Genomic DNA, 16977 nt, shown 5'->3' with positions numbered 1-16977 from the left:
CGAGGAGTAGATGAATTCCCCGGTGGGCCCCAACATCTCCACCCGCTTACATGAGCAGTGCTTAGCACAACAGATTCGTACTTACGAAAGTCTATGGAGCTGTTTACCTGTCAGATTTTTTCCTCAGACCGAGTGGTTTGTGCAAAATCACAGAGACATGTCCAATATTAATCCGAGTGTCGGATCAAAATCATCAATAAAAATCTATGGGTCAGTGAAAAAAATCTGACAGCATTCGGGTGCCATCCGAGTGCTGTCCATTATTCACTGACTGATAGGAGAAGGTGGAGAAACTTTTTTTTTCTTATCAGTGAAACTCATGAAACTTGGTCCATCAAAAAAACTGACGTTCAAATGAGACCTAACGCCTGCTACTCATGATGAACATATCCGTCATCAACAGGTTAAATAGAGAAGTTGACTAAAAACAGGCAGTTTTAACAATCATCTTAGCGTGAATGTTTCCACTGCACCCTGCAAGTTATGGAACATAATATATGAGCTCACGGGATCAGATATTAATGAGCAGCCTGTATACAGTACCTCTGGCTGTTGATGGACTGGACTTTCCTGTTCTTTCTGACCATTTTAACCTCAAATATGAAGAGATATGTTGAGTCAGCTAAAATATTATTCATCTCAGATATCTAGGCAACAAGTAAATGGACTGTAATGCTGGAATCCTATGAAAATCATACACTCTTCAATATTGAAATTGCAAAACCAAACAGGGAAAGTCATAGAATTATGGAAATCACTGGATGGATAGGCATGATAATGATATGCAAATTATGAAAAGATGGATCATTTTCAAAACATCTCAATTTAGGAAGTATCGAATATCAGCGACTTGCACAGAAATCTCTGCTTTTACAGCCTCGGCTGCTATCAATGAGGTTATTCATGGTTGTCTAAGGAATGTTCTGCCATTCTGAATGCACTTGGGCAAATCATCAAGATCCGCTGCTGGCAGCTCCTTTTGCAAAGGCCGACCAATGACGTTCCAGATGTGCTCGATGGGAGACAAGTCTGGAGACTCTGCAGGCTATGCTAGCACATTTAGGACACACAGGCTGCAAACAGTAGTACAAGCCACAAGTGACCTGCCATTGTCATGTTGAAAAATCGCTGTATCATTGAGGAGTGTATATATGTATACTGTCTTTGCAGTATTACGACAGCAATACCCATCGCTCGTACAATTCCAATCAACCAATGATGGCTTTCTGAAACTAGCCTTAATGTTTAAAATAATTGGTGTGTGCTTGTATGACTATTTAATATTTTAGTTATTGTTGTCCAATTGTTTCACACCCTGTATGTAAATCACCAGACTGAGGCTTTGTACCTGATATTTCTGCCTTTCACCTCTTGAATGACATCTGCAACTGTGTCAGGATCCTTCTAATATGGAAAGAAATCCCATACCTGCGCTTGGATTACAGGGGCATAATATCCAGCAATCCAGCGCATGTGCAGGAGGCAATTGAGGACATGACAGTAAGGGCTCATGCAAATGTCAGGTTTTTGTGTACGAGTTCTATTTGTGTTTTTCACGGATAGAACTTGTACCTATTATAATTTATGGGACCATTGACACAGGCTTTCTGACTGAGCACTCCACCAATGAGCCTATGGCGGTTTTAATCTCATCTCGATCCTACCTACCCATATAATTGTAGGCTATCAGCCCAGGAGAGGTATCATATTAGGTTAGGTTCCCAGCAAAGAATGTCACCTTGTCGATGGCTATTGGGCACACATGAATTGGCCAATTTATGTGCTAAGTATCTTCATTTTAACTTTTTTTCTAGAGCAGCAGTGCAATTCCAATTTCATGTATTCCATGTTTGCATACTATAGCATTATAGAGTGCAGCTTTAATTTGTTAGTTCTATATGGAAGTGGCTCTCTTAGCTTGCACCTGTTCACACCTCTTTTTCTGTTTGGATGTGACGGTCAGTCTTTGATATGAAGGTGCATTCAAACAGCTGTATAAATTGGACCAAAATACCAAAATCGGAATGAAATGCTGGGACTGGCCGGCGGCTCTCCCGACCCAAACATGACAGCATCATATATTTCTCCAGTCATGCTTGGATCAAGAGAGCCACCGGCCAGTCCGTGCACTGCATTCCAATCTCAGTCCGATTTATACGGCTGTCTGACTGAGCCCTAATTGCTATTTATAAGGCTGTTAATTCAAATCAGGAGACCTGTGGTCATGATTGATGTTGAGGCCCACGCATGAGCCATAAAATACTGCCGTGGGAATGCGCCATAGTAGGGAGGATTCTTCGCCAGTGCTGGTGCCTGCAAATTTTACTCACATGTGTGACACGGAAGCAAAAATTTGTCTATCAAGACAGAGAAGGGGTGATTAGCTCTACTACTCTTCTTCTCAGATGAGGGCATGGGGAATGGATTAGAGATGATTGATTTTTTAACCTCTATTGGCCAGTAAATTTATTTTTGGAAGTAAGATGATGGTGACAGATTCCAATTATCAAACATATGGTTCATAGGAATTAGCAGGGGAGAGTTCTTTAGTGAAATGTATATAAAATATTTTGTCTGTTATTATACAGTCATGTGAAAAACTAAGTACACCCTCTTTGAATTCTATAGTTTTACGTATCAGGACATAATAAAAATAAAATCTGGTCCTTATACAACCTCAGATGAACAACACATGACAAATGACATTATTTAAAATAACTTCTTTCTTTTTAGTGTCTCTTTGGTTGACATAATGGAAACAATAGACATTATTTTCATGCATATTATTAAGTGTATAACAATAAAGAATACACAATCATTTACAACAACAAAAAATCGGTTTGTATTGGAGCAATATATAAACAGATTTGAAGTGCAGCGTCTCCTATGTACATTGTGGCCAAAATATAAATATAAAATGACATACCAATACCTATATACAATTCTCTAAAGCAGACAAGGAGTGGCTTCAGGCAGTGGTAATACTGCAGCTTTAAATAACTTAAATATCTGTAGATTTGTACATACGAGGTAGAAAATCTAGGCCTTGTACTATGAATTTTATAGCTTCAGGCCCGATGCTGGCTATTATTGAGATCTAATTACAGATACACATGAAGAAAAGGCAAGGTAAAAACAAGAAGACAAACATTTAAATAGATTTTTACATATTATTTTACCATATATTTATGTAAATTGGAGATATTGGTTTCCCGTACGAGACCTGTGATTGTGGTGGTATGTCTGAAGGGCACAGGATTCATTATTGTTGTAAAATCATTACCCTGGCAGATCAGAAGCTGGGAACCCAACAGTTATTTTTATGTTCTTCCCTCTTTAAGCCAATGCAAAGAGTAGTGCCTACTGTGGTGGACTCGATGCCACCATGTGTTACATGTTTGCCCAATTATTTAAAGGGCACAATGGTTGCTCAATGCTTCTCCTGGCCATAATGGCATATTACTGAGGGTTCAAGAAACTGGACTTATAGAATGAAGGCACTTGGCGATCAACTTAAGAAAGAGGTGGTTTAGCTTGTACTACTTCTTTAAATACAAGTATCCGTAATATGTCCATAAAGGTTTAAAAAGTCAAAAACTAAAAGCTCCCGGAACTGAAGCACAAAAATAAATGGGTCTAATAGTTGGTGTGAGGGAGTCTAAGAAGGCAGGTATTCCCTCTTGTGGTAGCTTCTACTTCACCAACATGGAGTCCCTGGAATCATGGGGGGTGTATAACTGGTAAATAGGCACACTGGGCATCCATTGCTTTAACCCTTTACATGACATATCTGTATTTTTCACTTACTTGGGTTTTCCGTTTTCAGAAAACCCCTGTCCTCAGATGCAGTTTGTTTTAACAGAACACAATGTTCTTTATTCATCCTCCTGGGATCCAGTGTTGAGTCTATTAGTCTATTATTCTCTAAAGTGCAGATGTCATGTTGACAGCGCTGCAGCCAATCAGTGGACTTAGTGCCGCTTAGCTGCTTAACTCAGTTATTGGTTTGCAGTGCTGTTGATGGCTCATCAGCACTGCAGACAATAACAGTCACCAAGAGCAGAGGCGAAGACTCAGCGCATGACCCAGGGAGGGTGAGTAAAGCAGAATTTATTATTTTAAAGCAAACTGCAGTCAAAGGACAGAGTTTTTTAAAAAGGAAAATCCTTTTAATTATATAATAATTTGATAAAAACTTAAGTGTTATTTGCTAAAATATTTGGCATCAGTAGTAAGCCCAGAGATAGGGATATGTGCTGTAAGCAGTTTCAGCAAGCTTCTCTTACACTGTGATATCAGTAACCTGGTAGTGTTTTCATAAGATGATAATTACTTTTCATGTCGGTCATATAAGAAGTTCATCATAGCATGACTTGATTTATAACCCACCAACCATAAAGTCAATGGAGTCCATGCAGTAGAAAGCATTTAATCCCTGGATACCGTCCAGTACAGCACATGGTCCATTGATCCAAAAATTAATGGAGATATGTAAAAACAGTCTAGTTGGATGGAAGATAAGAGACTGAGGAGAACCACCACTTTCAAGTCTATGGTGTCTCTTCCTTCCTCGACTTTAATGTCATTGTTTGCAGGTATAGGTGTCTTGTTGCTGTACACACTTTTGACACTCCACATGGCAGCACCAATGCACTTGACAGTGGCAAGAAAAGGTGACCATTCGACTCTGAGTGTTGTATCCTCTTCCACAGCACAGGCTGTCACAGGTGGTCTCCCGAAAACAGATTCTTCCCGCAGTGCCAGGTGAAAAGCGACTGGCACGACAGAAACTGGGAGAATCCTCTAAGTAGACTAAGTCAGTGGATCTTGGAGAGCGGCCAGCAAAGGAGTGTCCTAAAGACTCATGGCCTCCCACTGCCTCATTGGTGGCTCCCAAGACTTTGACTGCATTGTCGTACTTTGCTTTAAGTAAAGCTCCTGTCTCATGGAAAGGGGAGAGTTGTTTCCAACAAGTGCGCACTGCACATGAACCAGACACTCCATGGCACTTACATGTCGTCTTAAGCCCACTCTTTACAGCCTGAAGATAAGCAAAGAATAAGGTATTAATTGTAAAGATTATCGAATTGTTGCCAGTAAATAAATACATTTACTTATAGGGTGTATTTCGACTTTATGAAGTAGAGTAGATTTACTTTACTATTCTACCTAAATGTTTAGTGAAATAACAGCAGGAGAAGAATAAGTTGGGTATGCTGATTACTAGAAAGCTAAGCAGTAACACTCAATGCCAAGCTGCAGCTACTAAAGCAAATTTTAGTGTGTGGTTCCTTTTGTAGTGGATTTTTCCTTTCATGTCTTTTATATCCCTGTGTGATGTATCCTTCTCTTAGGTCCAGCACTAGAAATATCACAGTCTGGACTGTTCCTTTAAGGCCAAATTCGTAGGCAGATACAAGGCTGTTAGTAAAGTTCAGGACACCGGTGGTCCGTCTGGGCATTGCGGTCTAAAAATGGACTTTGACACAGATGTCTGAATTTAGCCTTAGGGCTCTTTCACACATTAGTTTCTTTTGGTTCATGTGCTATCCGTTATTTTTGTGGATAGATCACGGACCCATTAAAAACCATGTGCTTTTCACGTGTCTTTTTTTTTTTTTTTAACGATCCAATTATCCACAAAAAAAAATATTGGACTTGATCTACTACGATCAGTTTTTCAGATCAAACTCTCTAATGCAAGTCAATAGCCTCATGAAAAATAAACAGACAACAAGCTAATTTCATCCGTGTGCTGTCCATTATTTTACTGATAATCGGTAGGAGAAGCTAAGAATTTTTTTATTTCATATGAGAAAAACGGATGCAACAAGGGTTGTAAAAATTGACACATGGACCAAAAATGGATCCAGCACACTGAAAAAAACTGGGATTGTTTTACATGTATTAGAAAAGAAACTGATGTTACACCAGCCTAATAGTGATTCTACTGCAGATATGTACCTTTGTGATGCTGATGCTTCCATGTTTCTCTATTTTCACTTTCATAAAACTCAATAAAAAACTAAATCTATAATTAGTGAGAGGGGCAAAGTAGTAGCTGCTACTCGGAGAATATGCACATTTGTGTACTTGTTTGCTTATTTAGATGATCTCTGTATACATCTCCTGTATTGAGGGACCACCAGATTCTGGTCTTTAGTCTCTGATGCTTTTGTAGTCCAGATGTCTATGGTGTAAACATCCAGCTTTGTTCTAGTCATGCTTAGTTTGTAGAGGTTTATTGTGTATCCTGCCAAAAGTTCACATGTAGGCTAAATTGTGGATGTCATTTAACATGTTTTCTTTAGGAGCTTCTCACCTTAATCCCAGCGTTGGTGTTATGAAGATCCACCTTGGCTCTCATGTCTCTTCCTCCTTTTCTTTGGCCCAAGAAGTTCTGAAGAAAGCGGGTGCTATGGCGTAGATTATCTCCACAGACGCCCCACTGCCACGCTCGCTGGCTCTCTAGCCCAGGAGAATCATCACATGTGCAGCGTTCCATCCTACCTCCACTGCAAGCCTTAGCCAGCGAGTGAGTCAAGGCAGCAGAAGACACCGCATAAAGGAATGCTGTCTCTTTAAATCCTGGAAAAAGAGTGCATATTTTACTTCAGGGAATTTTTGAAACTCTCATACAAATGAACAGAGAGCTGCTCATGAACTTTCCACTGACAATGATATTTGATGGGGCCTGAATATTGAGATATATGGGGGTCCTAGCAGTGGCACCCACTTCTGTCATACATTTTTGGCAAATCCTGTAGATATACAATCAAGTTGAGCACCAGCATCCCGTGAACTCGGGCAAGTGTCAGGGCCCACTGCATCCAGGAAGGCCCGCTCGGCCCTGTGCACCCTGCATATATGGAGCAGCTTCAGGAACTGAGTCTGCGTCATACAACACAGAAGAAAGCTATATTATACAGCCAACACCTGAGTGTAAGGGAATTTGCACACAGAGAGTTTTTTTGAGGAGGCCAAAAACTACAAGAGTTTCCAGTGGAAACCGCTTCAGGAAATGCTCAAAAACATTCTCAAATGCACATACCCTGACTACTGTGATCAGAGATCGCTCCAGTTACAGCAGTTGAATCCTTTAGATGTCACTGTCAATTATGAAAGCGACATTTAAAAGGTTGGAAATGGGGTGCTGATGACATTGTCATGGTTTTACACCCATGAATATGAAGTCCAATCTCTATAATTTTGCAATATACTAAAATATTACAGCATTGCAGTGTATTGTAGAAGTGATCGCAGATTTCATTTTCCTGGAACATAAATAAAATCTAAAGAAAAATACATTACAATACTTAACATATTTGATATCACCACGTATGTAACTATCTGAAAGACTAAAACATGACGGCACAGTGATTAGCATTGTTGATGTGAAGCAACAAAATTAATAAAGGGAATGGAGGGACTGCAATACCCAGAGAGGTGGGCAAAACTAGGACTATTCAGCCTGGAAAAGAGAAGGTTGAGGGGGGACATAATAAATGTGTACAAATATGTTAGGGGACAGTATAGAGATCTTGCCCGGGATTTGTTCAAAAGGAGGGATATTACGGTAACAAGAGGGCATTCACTAAGACTGGAAGAGAAAGGGTTTCAGCACCAGCATAGGAAGGGGTTCTTCACGGTAAGAGCAGTGAGAATATGGAATTCACTGAGTGAGGAGACGGTAATGTCGGATTCACTAAACCAGTTCAAGCAGGGACTGGATGCATTTCTAGATACCTGGCAGATTTCAGCATATACTTAAAAATAAAATAAAATAGTAGGTTGATACAGGGATTTATTCTGACTGCTGGTTTCAGAGTCGGGAGGGAATTTTTCCTCAGGTGAAGATTGGCTAAATCATTTGGGGTTTTTGCCCTCCTCTGGATCAACATTAGCAATTACAGAACTAACAGGTCGAACTTGATGGACGCAAGTCTTTATTCGGCTTTACAAACTATGAAATCCCACCGAGGGCACCATTAATGGCCAAGAAAGATAAGCCAATCTCTAGCAAGAAGAACTTGGTGCTAGGCCGAGAATAGAGTTGAGGCAGAAGCTTCAGGAAGTGCTCCAATCATACCCAGAGCACTTTAGTCTTATTTATATATTAATTAAAATGTGGATTATTCCGTGAGTAGCAGATTTTATAAATAACGGCATGGGTATGGCTTAGCTTTGAAAAAGCTAAATGACCGTATAAGTAGTTTGTGGGGGTTGATCATCATGCCAGATTCCCTTTAATAAAACTTTCCAATATATCAAACCAACTCTCAGATGTGTCCTAAACGTTGCCCTCACTACCACAAAGTGATAAGGATTGCACCTTCACCACATGCACATTAAATTTCTTACCTCTTTTTAAGAGACTCCCCCTGCCCTGTAAACTGCAGTTCCAGCGCTCACTGCGCAGCTGGTACTGGCATTCCACAATGCCCAATCGAACAGCTTCCTTAAGTGCTTCTGCTAAACCTGGTTCCTTTCGACACAATCTCTTCTGCCTCCGAGTGAGGGGCAGCAGATCACACTGCTTGAGGTGGGGTCGGTTGTGGCTGCTGCCAGTTACAGATGAGGGGGATGTGTAGTGTGACAGTGACTCCTTGCTAGTTAGCCTGTGGAGAGTTCCAAAAACAAAGGGTCATGTTTTGATGGCTTAGGTTAAGTATCTCACATAGTAAATGTCGCAAGCTTATGAGTATATTGTATCCGCAGACATAAGATACCTATAGATTCTCTGATTACTTGGCTCGCTTAATATCTTAAAAAGGAAGACACATGTTCAAAAAAGAACCTTCTAAATTCTTATACAAGACGGAAGCGTAGAGACCACCATAGATCTAGTAGCCTGGCCTTGCACCATAAGTCCTTACCCAAGAAGACCATCAGTTTTGAAGAGATACCTTATAAGAGCTGACCTAGAAAAACCTATCTGCTGTTATCTAGAAATGTTATATCTGTAGCACATCACTGAAGGCTCTATTCAGAACACTGGTTGTCTTCACGTTCCACTCTCCATCTTGCCTCAAAATGATCCTGAAGATTTTTCCATTGGTTATTATTGGGCGAAGACTTTTTGAGTCCTTACAAGCTGCCACTTTGGGTTGCTTATGTTGCCTGCTATACTGCACTATGTATATGCAGCCTCAAACCCAGCACACATAATGAAGAAACAATCCATTAGTATTTCCTGAACTTTTGTGAACTCCAGCAGTAAAGTGATTGGATTATATATTTACTTTAATAGCATTTTCTTGTTACCTTTGCTAATCCAGCTGCTTTAGAATACAGATTGCTTGCGCTAGCCTGATTTGCCTCCATTCTCTATCTCTTTTACCCATTTTACATGAGATAAAATGCCTTAGGCCACGACCCCACTATCAGTATTTGATCAGTATTTTTTCTCAGGAGTGGGAGCCAAAACCAGGAGTGGGTGATAAATGCAGAATTAGTGACTTGTTTCTATTATACCTTTTCTCTGATTGTTCCTCACCTGGTTTTGGCTCCCACTCCTGAAAAAAAATACTGACCAAATACTGACCAAATACTGATCGTGGGGCCGTGGCCTTAAACCCATTAAGGACGCATGGTTTCATACTTTTCTTCAAAGAGCCATACCTTTTTTTCCCTATAATATAGCAATATGAGAGCTTGCTTGTTTGTGGGACAAGTTGTAGTTTTGAATGACACCATTCATTCATTCATTCATTCATTCTACCATATAATGTATTAAAAAACAGGGAAAAAATATAATTGAGATGAAAAGCTGAAAAAATGCAAATTCGTTTCTTAGGTTTTGTTTTACAAAAATTATCTGGAAACATGATTCTTCAGTTCAGTATAATTACTATGGTATCAATCGTGTATGTTTTTTTTTACTATTTTAATGACTTAAAAAATACAGAACTTTTTTATAAAAAAGAGACTGTTATATATATATATATATATATATATATATATATAATTATATATAATTTTAATCATATTTATATGGTTTGTGTCGCAATTTTTCGAGACCCATAACTTTTTTACTTTTCCATTGATGGTGAGTCTATCTATCATCTATCTATCTATCTATCTATCTATCTATCTATCTCATATCTATCTCATATCTATATATCTCATATACAGTACAGACCAAAAGTTTGGACACACCTTCTCATTTAAAGATTTTTCTGGATTTTCATGACTATGAAAATTGTACATTCACACTGAAGGCATCAAAACTATGAATTAACACATGTGGAATTATATACTTAACAAAAAACTGTGAAACAACTGAAAATCTGTCTTATATTCTAGGTTCTTCAAAGTAGCCACCTTTTGCTTTGATGACTGCTTAGCACACTCTTGGCATTCTCTTGATGAGCTTCAAGAGGTAGTCACCAGAAATGGTTTTCACTTCACAGGTGTGCCCTGTCAGGTTTAATAATTGGGATTTCTTGCCTTATAAATATATATATATATAATTATATATAATTTTAATCATATTTATATGGTTTGTGTCGCAATTTTTCGAGACCCATAACTTTTTTACTTTTCCATTGATGGTGAGGTATCAGGGCTCATGCTGATGACTATTTTCGATCTGAGTGTGATGGGACAAAACATCGGATTGCACTTGGACCAATGTTAGTCTATGGGGTCGTGCACATGTCCAATATTCGTATCGCACTTGGCCATGCAAGTTAATGAGTCCGTGGAAAAAAAATGGACTGCACTCGGATGACATTTGAGTGCTGTCCGATTTTCACAGACTGACAGAATAGAGCAGATGGAGAATTTCTTTTCCTATCTTCTCCTCATCCAAGAAAATTGGATCACACTATGACATAATTGGACTGATTTTCTCGGATGAGACAAAATACAGTCGTATGACCCTAGCCTTAGAGTGTTTTTTTGCCCTGTAAGCTGACATTTTTAATGGTACTATTTTTTGGGTATATATGATGTTTTCATTACTTTCTATTGCATTTTTGTGCATCAGCATCTTGCAATCACATTATGGGGGAAAGGGGAAATGGACACCCAGAAAAGACACCTAGGTAAGATTGCGTGGCTTAATGGGAATATCCTGTTTTGGAAAACCCCTCTCCCTCGGCTACGGTTTGTTTATTAATAAAAGCCAATAAATTATTCTGGCTGAGTTGAATACAAAAGTTACTCAGAGCCACTAATCTCACTGATTGGCTGCAGCGCTGTCAATGTGATGTTAGTACTGTAGACAATAACAAACACCGGGAGCAGTGGTGAAGATTGTGCTGGACACCGAGGACAGTGAGTAAAACACAGTTTGCTTTTTTAACTTAAAACAAACCTCAACCAGGGGATATGGTTTCCCAAAACTGGAAAATACCTTTAAATGCTGCTGTCAATACTGGACAGCTGCATTTAAGGGGTTAACAGTAGCGATCAGAGCTTGTCTCAAACCCTAGGCATCCAATAGACCAAAATTTGTTTATGTTGCTGGTAATATTGTGAGATTCAAAAAAGGGACAACCTTTTTTCTACAGAAACAATTGACCCCCTTGTACATGGGCTGTGACTGGTATTGTAGGTGCGTTCCATCAAATTAGATGAACCCCTAGCACCAAGTCAAAATACAATCCACAGGCAAAGGCCAAACTTAAGGCCACGGCCCCACTATCAGTATTCAGTCAGTACTTTTTCTCAGTAATGGGAGCCAAAACCACAGAATTAGTGACTTGTTTCTATTATACCTTTTCTCTGATTGTTCCTCACCTGGTTTTGGCTCCCACGCCTGAGAAAAAATACTGACCGAATACTGACCGAATACTGATAGTGGGGCCGAGGCCTAAGATCGAGACTGATGTGACTCCCTATTATGTATTTTAGTGTATACTATGTTTTTGGGGGTTATATGTAGAGTAGCTGATATGGCAGCAGCAGTGGCATCAAGACTACAGCACATAACCACTGCAACCAATCACTGTGCTAAGTGGTGATTTTAAGGTAAACTGCATTAGATAAAGGGCAGTGTTGTAGTAACAGGCTACAAGTTAGGACTCGTTCACACTAGCAAATAAAAAAATCGTTCCCATTGTCATACAGGAGAGTGGACGATTTTTCCTCGCTTGTCATCCGTGGGCAATCCGTTTTTTTACTCAGCAGCTATTAATCTTTCACAGGGCAGTATCAGTTTCCTATGTTACAGAATTGCCATGTATCGGTAGAAATCGGATGCCATACTGATGGTCCGTATGGTGTGCGATTTTTTTTCTCTCACTGTTCAATTTTGGAGTCAAATAGCAGCATGCTGCAATTTTTTTCCACACATCAAATACTGCTGAGAAAAAAATACTCAGATCTAAACTGCCTCATTGAATAACATTGGTCTGAGTTCAATCCGACTTTTTATCTATTTATATGCTACGCTAGTAAGATTACGTAAAATTAATAAAAATGTCGAAAAGGTATACAGAGAATTCAGGGTTTATGAAGTAGGCAAAAACATTTCTAAAAATAAGCAGTCATTTTTTTAAAAAACAACTATGTTTAATAAATTATTACACTTAGGCCACATTCACACATTCAGTATTTGTTCAGTATTTTACCTCAGTATCTGTAAGCCAAAACCAGGAGTGGGTGATAAATACAGAAGTGGTGACGTGTTTCTATTATACTTTTCTTCTTTCTAATATATATATTTTCCTTTTCAGTTCTTATTAGGACCCCAAGGGAAAATTCATGCAACAAGTTGGATTTTCTTGCAATCATTTTTACTTCCAAAAAGAAGGGTAAACTTTAGTTACTTTAGTTAATCTCATACTGATATTATTTAAATTTAGGGTGTTTGCTTGGCGTGGTTCAGGGTATGGTCACGTGGAGTTATTTGATGGAGATTTTTCTGGCTTAATTAAAAAAGAGGGTTTTTTTGTGTTAATTTTGGTGTATTATTTTTTTTGTATAAGGCATTTTTTCCTGCTTTAATCAATTAAGTAGTTACATTTTAAGTGTCTCTTCAACCAGGAATCAACAATTTGCTTCCTTTCCATATGGAAAAAAACAGCATTATTTCCATTCTAGGTGTGTTTTTCCCAAATAAATTAATAGGAAACTAGTCATGGAGCAGTTTTTCAAGTGGATTTTGGAGCAGAATCCACTCCAAAATCCACTTAAAAAATAAAACTGTGTGGGGACATATCCTAAGATGAGTCCTTATTTTCCTAAAAGGAGTGCAGCTTTTATCTGCCTATCTTCTGCATTCTCCTCCAGGGGATTTAATTTTGGTTAATGGAAGTTTGGTTTTCCTATGCCAATACGATATTACCTTTTAACCCTTCTCACAAATTGTAAGGCTTATGTACTGTGCAATAATTGTTAAGCCAGACTGTATCCACATGCCTGCCTATGGCACTCGCTGCAATATAAGTCTTACAATATTACAATAATATATTTAATAATAATATCAAAAGTATCATTTTTAGGCATAAAAAAAAAACATGGACAAATCCTTCTTGGCTTTCTTTTGATTTCTTTTTAAATTTAGATTATTATGTAAAAGTCTAGCTTTCCTCTCATTCATTGCGATATAGTGTAATGCTATTTTTACATTCCTCTAAAAATATATATTTAAAAAAAAAATAACAACAAAAAAGCACAAGTTATTTTTTATTCAAAACTTTCCCGTAAACTTGGCATCCAGGCCTATTTAATTATATTCTTTAATAAATAACCTTATTTCATACCCCAGTATATTAACATACATAATTTAAGCATTTAAAATAATGAAATAAAGCTTTGACTAAGCAGAGGCATATTATCCACGGCAGATTTGTGGTAGAAACTTCTGTGTTAGGGTTCTTTAACGCAACCGTTTTTTTGGCATGTCTGCTTTCCGTTATTTGTACGGGTAGATCATGGACCCATTACAATCAATGTGTCTTTTCCCATGTTCGCAAAAAAAAAGTCCTAGTTTTGATCCATTGCAAGTCCTTGTGAAAAAAAAAAAGGATAGAACAGGGATGTCACCCGTGAGCTGTTCCTATTTTTTCTGTTTAATGTGTAGGAGGCGGGAAGAAATTTTCTTTCTTCATACAAGAAAAACAGATGTGACAAGGTTTGCAAAGACTGATAACTCTGAGCAAATGGGTCCAAGCCGACTGAAAAAAAAAACACGGAGCGTTTTTTTCACACAAGATAAAAAAGCTGATGTGTGGAACTGACCTTAGAGTAAAATTTGTTATCAAACTAGTCTCAAAAGTTACATGATTTGATAAACTTGAATTTTCACCACCCATCATCTATTTCAGATTATAATTGTTTTTCTTTTTTACATGAAAAGGAAAAGTCTTCCCCATCTCTGGAATATCAATTCAATTGTTAAGCAAGCAAATTATTCAATATATATATATATATATATATATATATATATATAATTTTTTTTTTTTTTTTTTTTTTTTTTTTTTTCCCCTGCTATGATTTGAAAGATTAAGGAATTTTTCTCTAAAAGAAGCTGATTGTTGCTACATTTAATTACTTAGCCCTCATAGAGATTTTTTAGTTACAACTGTTAAAAGTTCAGTGAATGTTTTTATTATTATTCTACATTCACAAACACACACATCATGTACAGCTGGAGGACACAGCGTATCTGCCCTGCTCTCCCATCACCTGTGATTACCCATATTATGTGATCTTATGAATGTAAATATTTGAGGGGAAATATCTTCATTTCAAGGTCTCCAAGCTCAGCACAAATCACCAAAGAGCTAGAGAGAGAGAATGAGATGTTCTACACAGGGAGGGGAAAAAACTGACTCTGAGAAAACAGGAAAGGGAAATCTCTGGGATAGAAGTGTGAGAAAAGAAGATGAAAAATGTGCATTTATCAGGTCGCCTTAACCCTTTCAGAAAAATAATAAAACGAACAATCTATACAATGCACACATGCAAAATTTATATAAGGTTTATATATTTCTATATTACTTGAGATACATCTTGCTTGAATGATCTTATTAAGATTCACAAATAAGTAAAAATGTATAAAATAAAAATCACATATATTGTGAAATAATCAGGATATCACAATCGTTCTGATCCTAATGCATCTTACATTTGCCCACAAAAGTCTGTTTCTATGATATAACATAAAGACTTATTTGTGCGTATATATTTATATATATATATGTGTGTGTGTATGTGTGTGTGTGTGTATATATATATCTATGTATGTATGTATATATATATATATATATATATATATGTATATATATATATATATATATATATACATACATACAGACACCCACAAGTATTTGAATTATATCATATGAACAAACTTTTGTGGAGAAATAAATTAGGATCAGATCGATTATTAGTTTACAATAATATACCATTAAATAAATATAAATATATATATATATATATATACACACATGTATTGACAATAATTTAATAACTCTAACATAAATAGTTGACAATATTTCATATGGCTAATATATCTGACAAAATATATATATTATATAAATATTATAAATGTCTATGTAGATATATATATATGCATGTATGTATATATATATATATATATATATATATATATATATATATATATATAAATTAGTGTATCATCATGTATAGCTTTCCCCATTAAGCATCGCATTTTGAACATTTTTCCGTCTGATCTTTCTGTCTCTGCGCAGGATAACAATGATGGAGATGAAAGCTTTACAGATAATCTCTTCACTTTGGAATCTTGTCATATGTCATAATCTCTGGTCTGATCATGGTAATGACAAGGCTGAATAATCGCAGATAGGATATATAACACAAATGTGATTGGTCATCAGTGGTTTACAGAAATCTGCTAAATACTTAGGCAGGTAGTAATGGGGCTTAAAATATTAAACTAATAATACTAGCCTATACAGGGCATTTTGGTAGTTTTAGTTCCCCCAGAGATGTAGACTCACAAGCTGTAGCTCACCTCACTAGCTATTGTAAAACTACAACTCCCAACAGGTTGGGAGACCACAGCTGGAGAGATTTGACAACTACTGGGACTTCAAGTTCTCCCAGTGGTTTACATAAAAGCAGATGAGGGAAGCTGAGACTTGCAGTTTTCCCAGAGGTGCCCATAATAATCAGATGGAAATCCCGAGACCTCTACTTGCTTCACAAGCACACGATATAATCAGACAGGGAATACTGGAACTTGTAGTTCCCCCAGATGTTTGCAAGTTATTTCTATAAGGAAATTAATAGATTTGATTACATCTATACACCAACAGCACATACTATAGTATCATTCTCCTCTCACTTTATGACTGCAAATTTCTCTAACCTCCAGGCAAATGTCACATGTAAATAAGAGTTACAATGAAAAACATGAGCACCATACCTCATCTCCTGCATGTAGAGGGTTTCTAAATAGTATAGTAACTTACAGCAGAACAAGCGAAAAAGAGGTTTCTCACCCAAAATAGGCGTCCACTGGCTGTCCTAGAAGGGTGAGGAGGGGCAGGGCGGCCAGGAACAGGTGGAGGCCGGCCGGCATTGTGCACACTGGGCTCTGCTCCTCATCTCTCTCCTGCTCTGATCACTGGCAACGGCTCACTGCTGCTCAGTTTAAAGGGACAGGACACACCTTGTAGCTGATTGGCTGTCATCTGACACACCCATATACTGGTTGGATGTACAGTCAAGGTGTGTAGAGAATGGGCGGGGCTTGTAGTGCACATCTGGCTGTGTAGTGACAGTGCAGTGTGAGGAGTAAGTCTGGACTAATCCATTCATCTGCTGCTCATCTATCTACATAGAGGCATAGCTGAGAAACAATAGGGTTAGGACCCTTCCAGGAAAAAGCCGCCTTGTTGTGGCTGGTGGGCAAATTCAAATTGGCCAATCTGTGTGTGACACCCCAGGGGTCTGGTTGTCACAGTGATAGAGATATTACGTCTGAGAGCAGGTGGGAGGTCCTTTGGTCAGGGATCCTGTGCATGCCACACCTCCTGC

The 16977-nt window shown here is 37.9% G+C and overlaps 1 protein-coding gene across 2 annotated transcripts; it reads right to left on the bottom strand.

Annotated features, from left to right (window-relative positions):
• Window positions 1-2734: 2734 nt before the first annotated feature.
• On the bottom strand, window positions 2735-16574 carry WNT9B (Wnt family member 9B). 2 transcript variants are annotated; one of them, XM_073681060.1, is made up of 4 exons: window positions 16440-16574; window positions 8362-8618; window positions 6323-6588; window positions 2735-5041 (listed from the first exon to the last, which is right to left on the bottom strand). In XM_073681060.1, the coding sequence occupies exons 1-4, from the start codon at window positions 16517-16519 to the stop codon at window positions 4583-4585; spliced, it is 1062 nt and encodes a 353-aa protein (XP_073537161.1). In that variant the 5' UTR covers window positions 16520-16574; the 3' UTR covers window positions 2735-4582. The 2 variants fall into 2 exon arrangements, with proteins under 2 accessions (XP_073537161.1, XP_073537162.1); XM_073681061.1 differs by lacking the exon at window positions 16440-16574 and adding an exon at window positions 16364-16439.
• Window positions 16575-16977: the final 403 nt, after the last annotated feature.

This window comes from Phyllobates terribilis, unplaced genomic scaffold (genome assembly GCF_046119375.1).
Source record: "Phyllobates terribilis strain yellow unplaced genomic scaffold, ASM4611937v1 Scaffold_5__5_contigs__length_657084704, whole genome shotgun sequence".
Taxonomy (NCBI): Eukaryota; Metazoa; Chordata; class Amphibia; order Anura; family Dendrobatidae; genus Phyllobates; species Phyllobates terribilis.
Note: the sequence above shows the minus strand (reverse complement) of the source record. Positions and strands in the feature narration are given on the sequence as shown.

Excerpts from the sequence above, each read along its gene's own strand:
- WNT9B (XM_073681060.1), bottom strand. The coding sequence starts at position 16,519 with ATGCCGGCCGGCCTCCACCTGTTCCTGGCCGCCCTGCCCCTCCTCACC. Across the intron at positions 6,589-8,361 it reads GGGGAGTCTCTTAAAAAGAG|GATTTAAAGAGACAGCATTC; the intron begins GTAAGAAATTTA and ends CTCTTTTTCCAG. Across the intron at positions 5,042-6,322 it reads ACACCAACGCTGGGATTAAG|GCTGTAAAGAGTGGGCTTAA; the intron begins GTGAGAAGCTCC and ends GCTTATCTTCAG.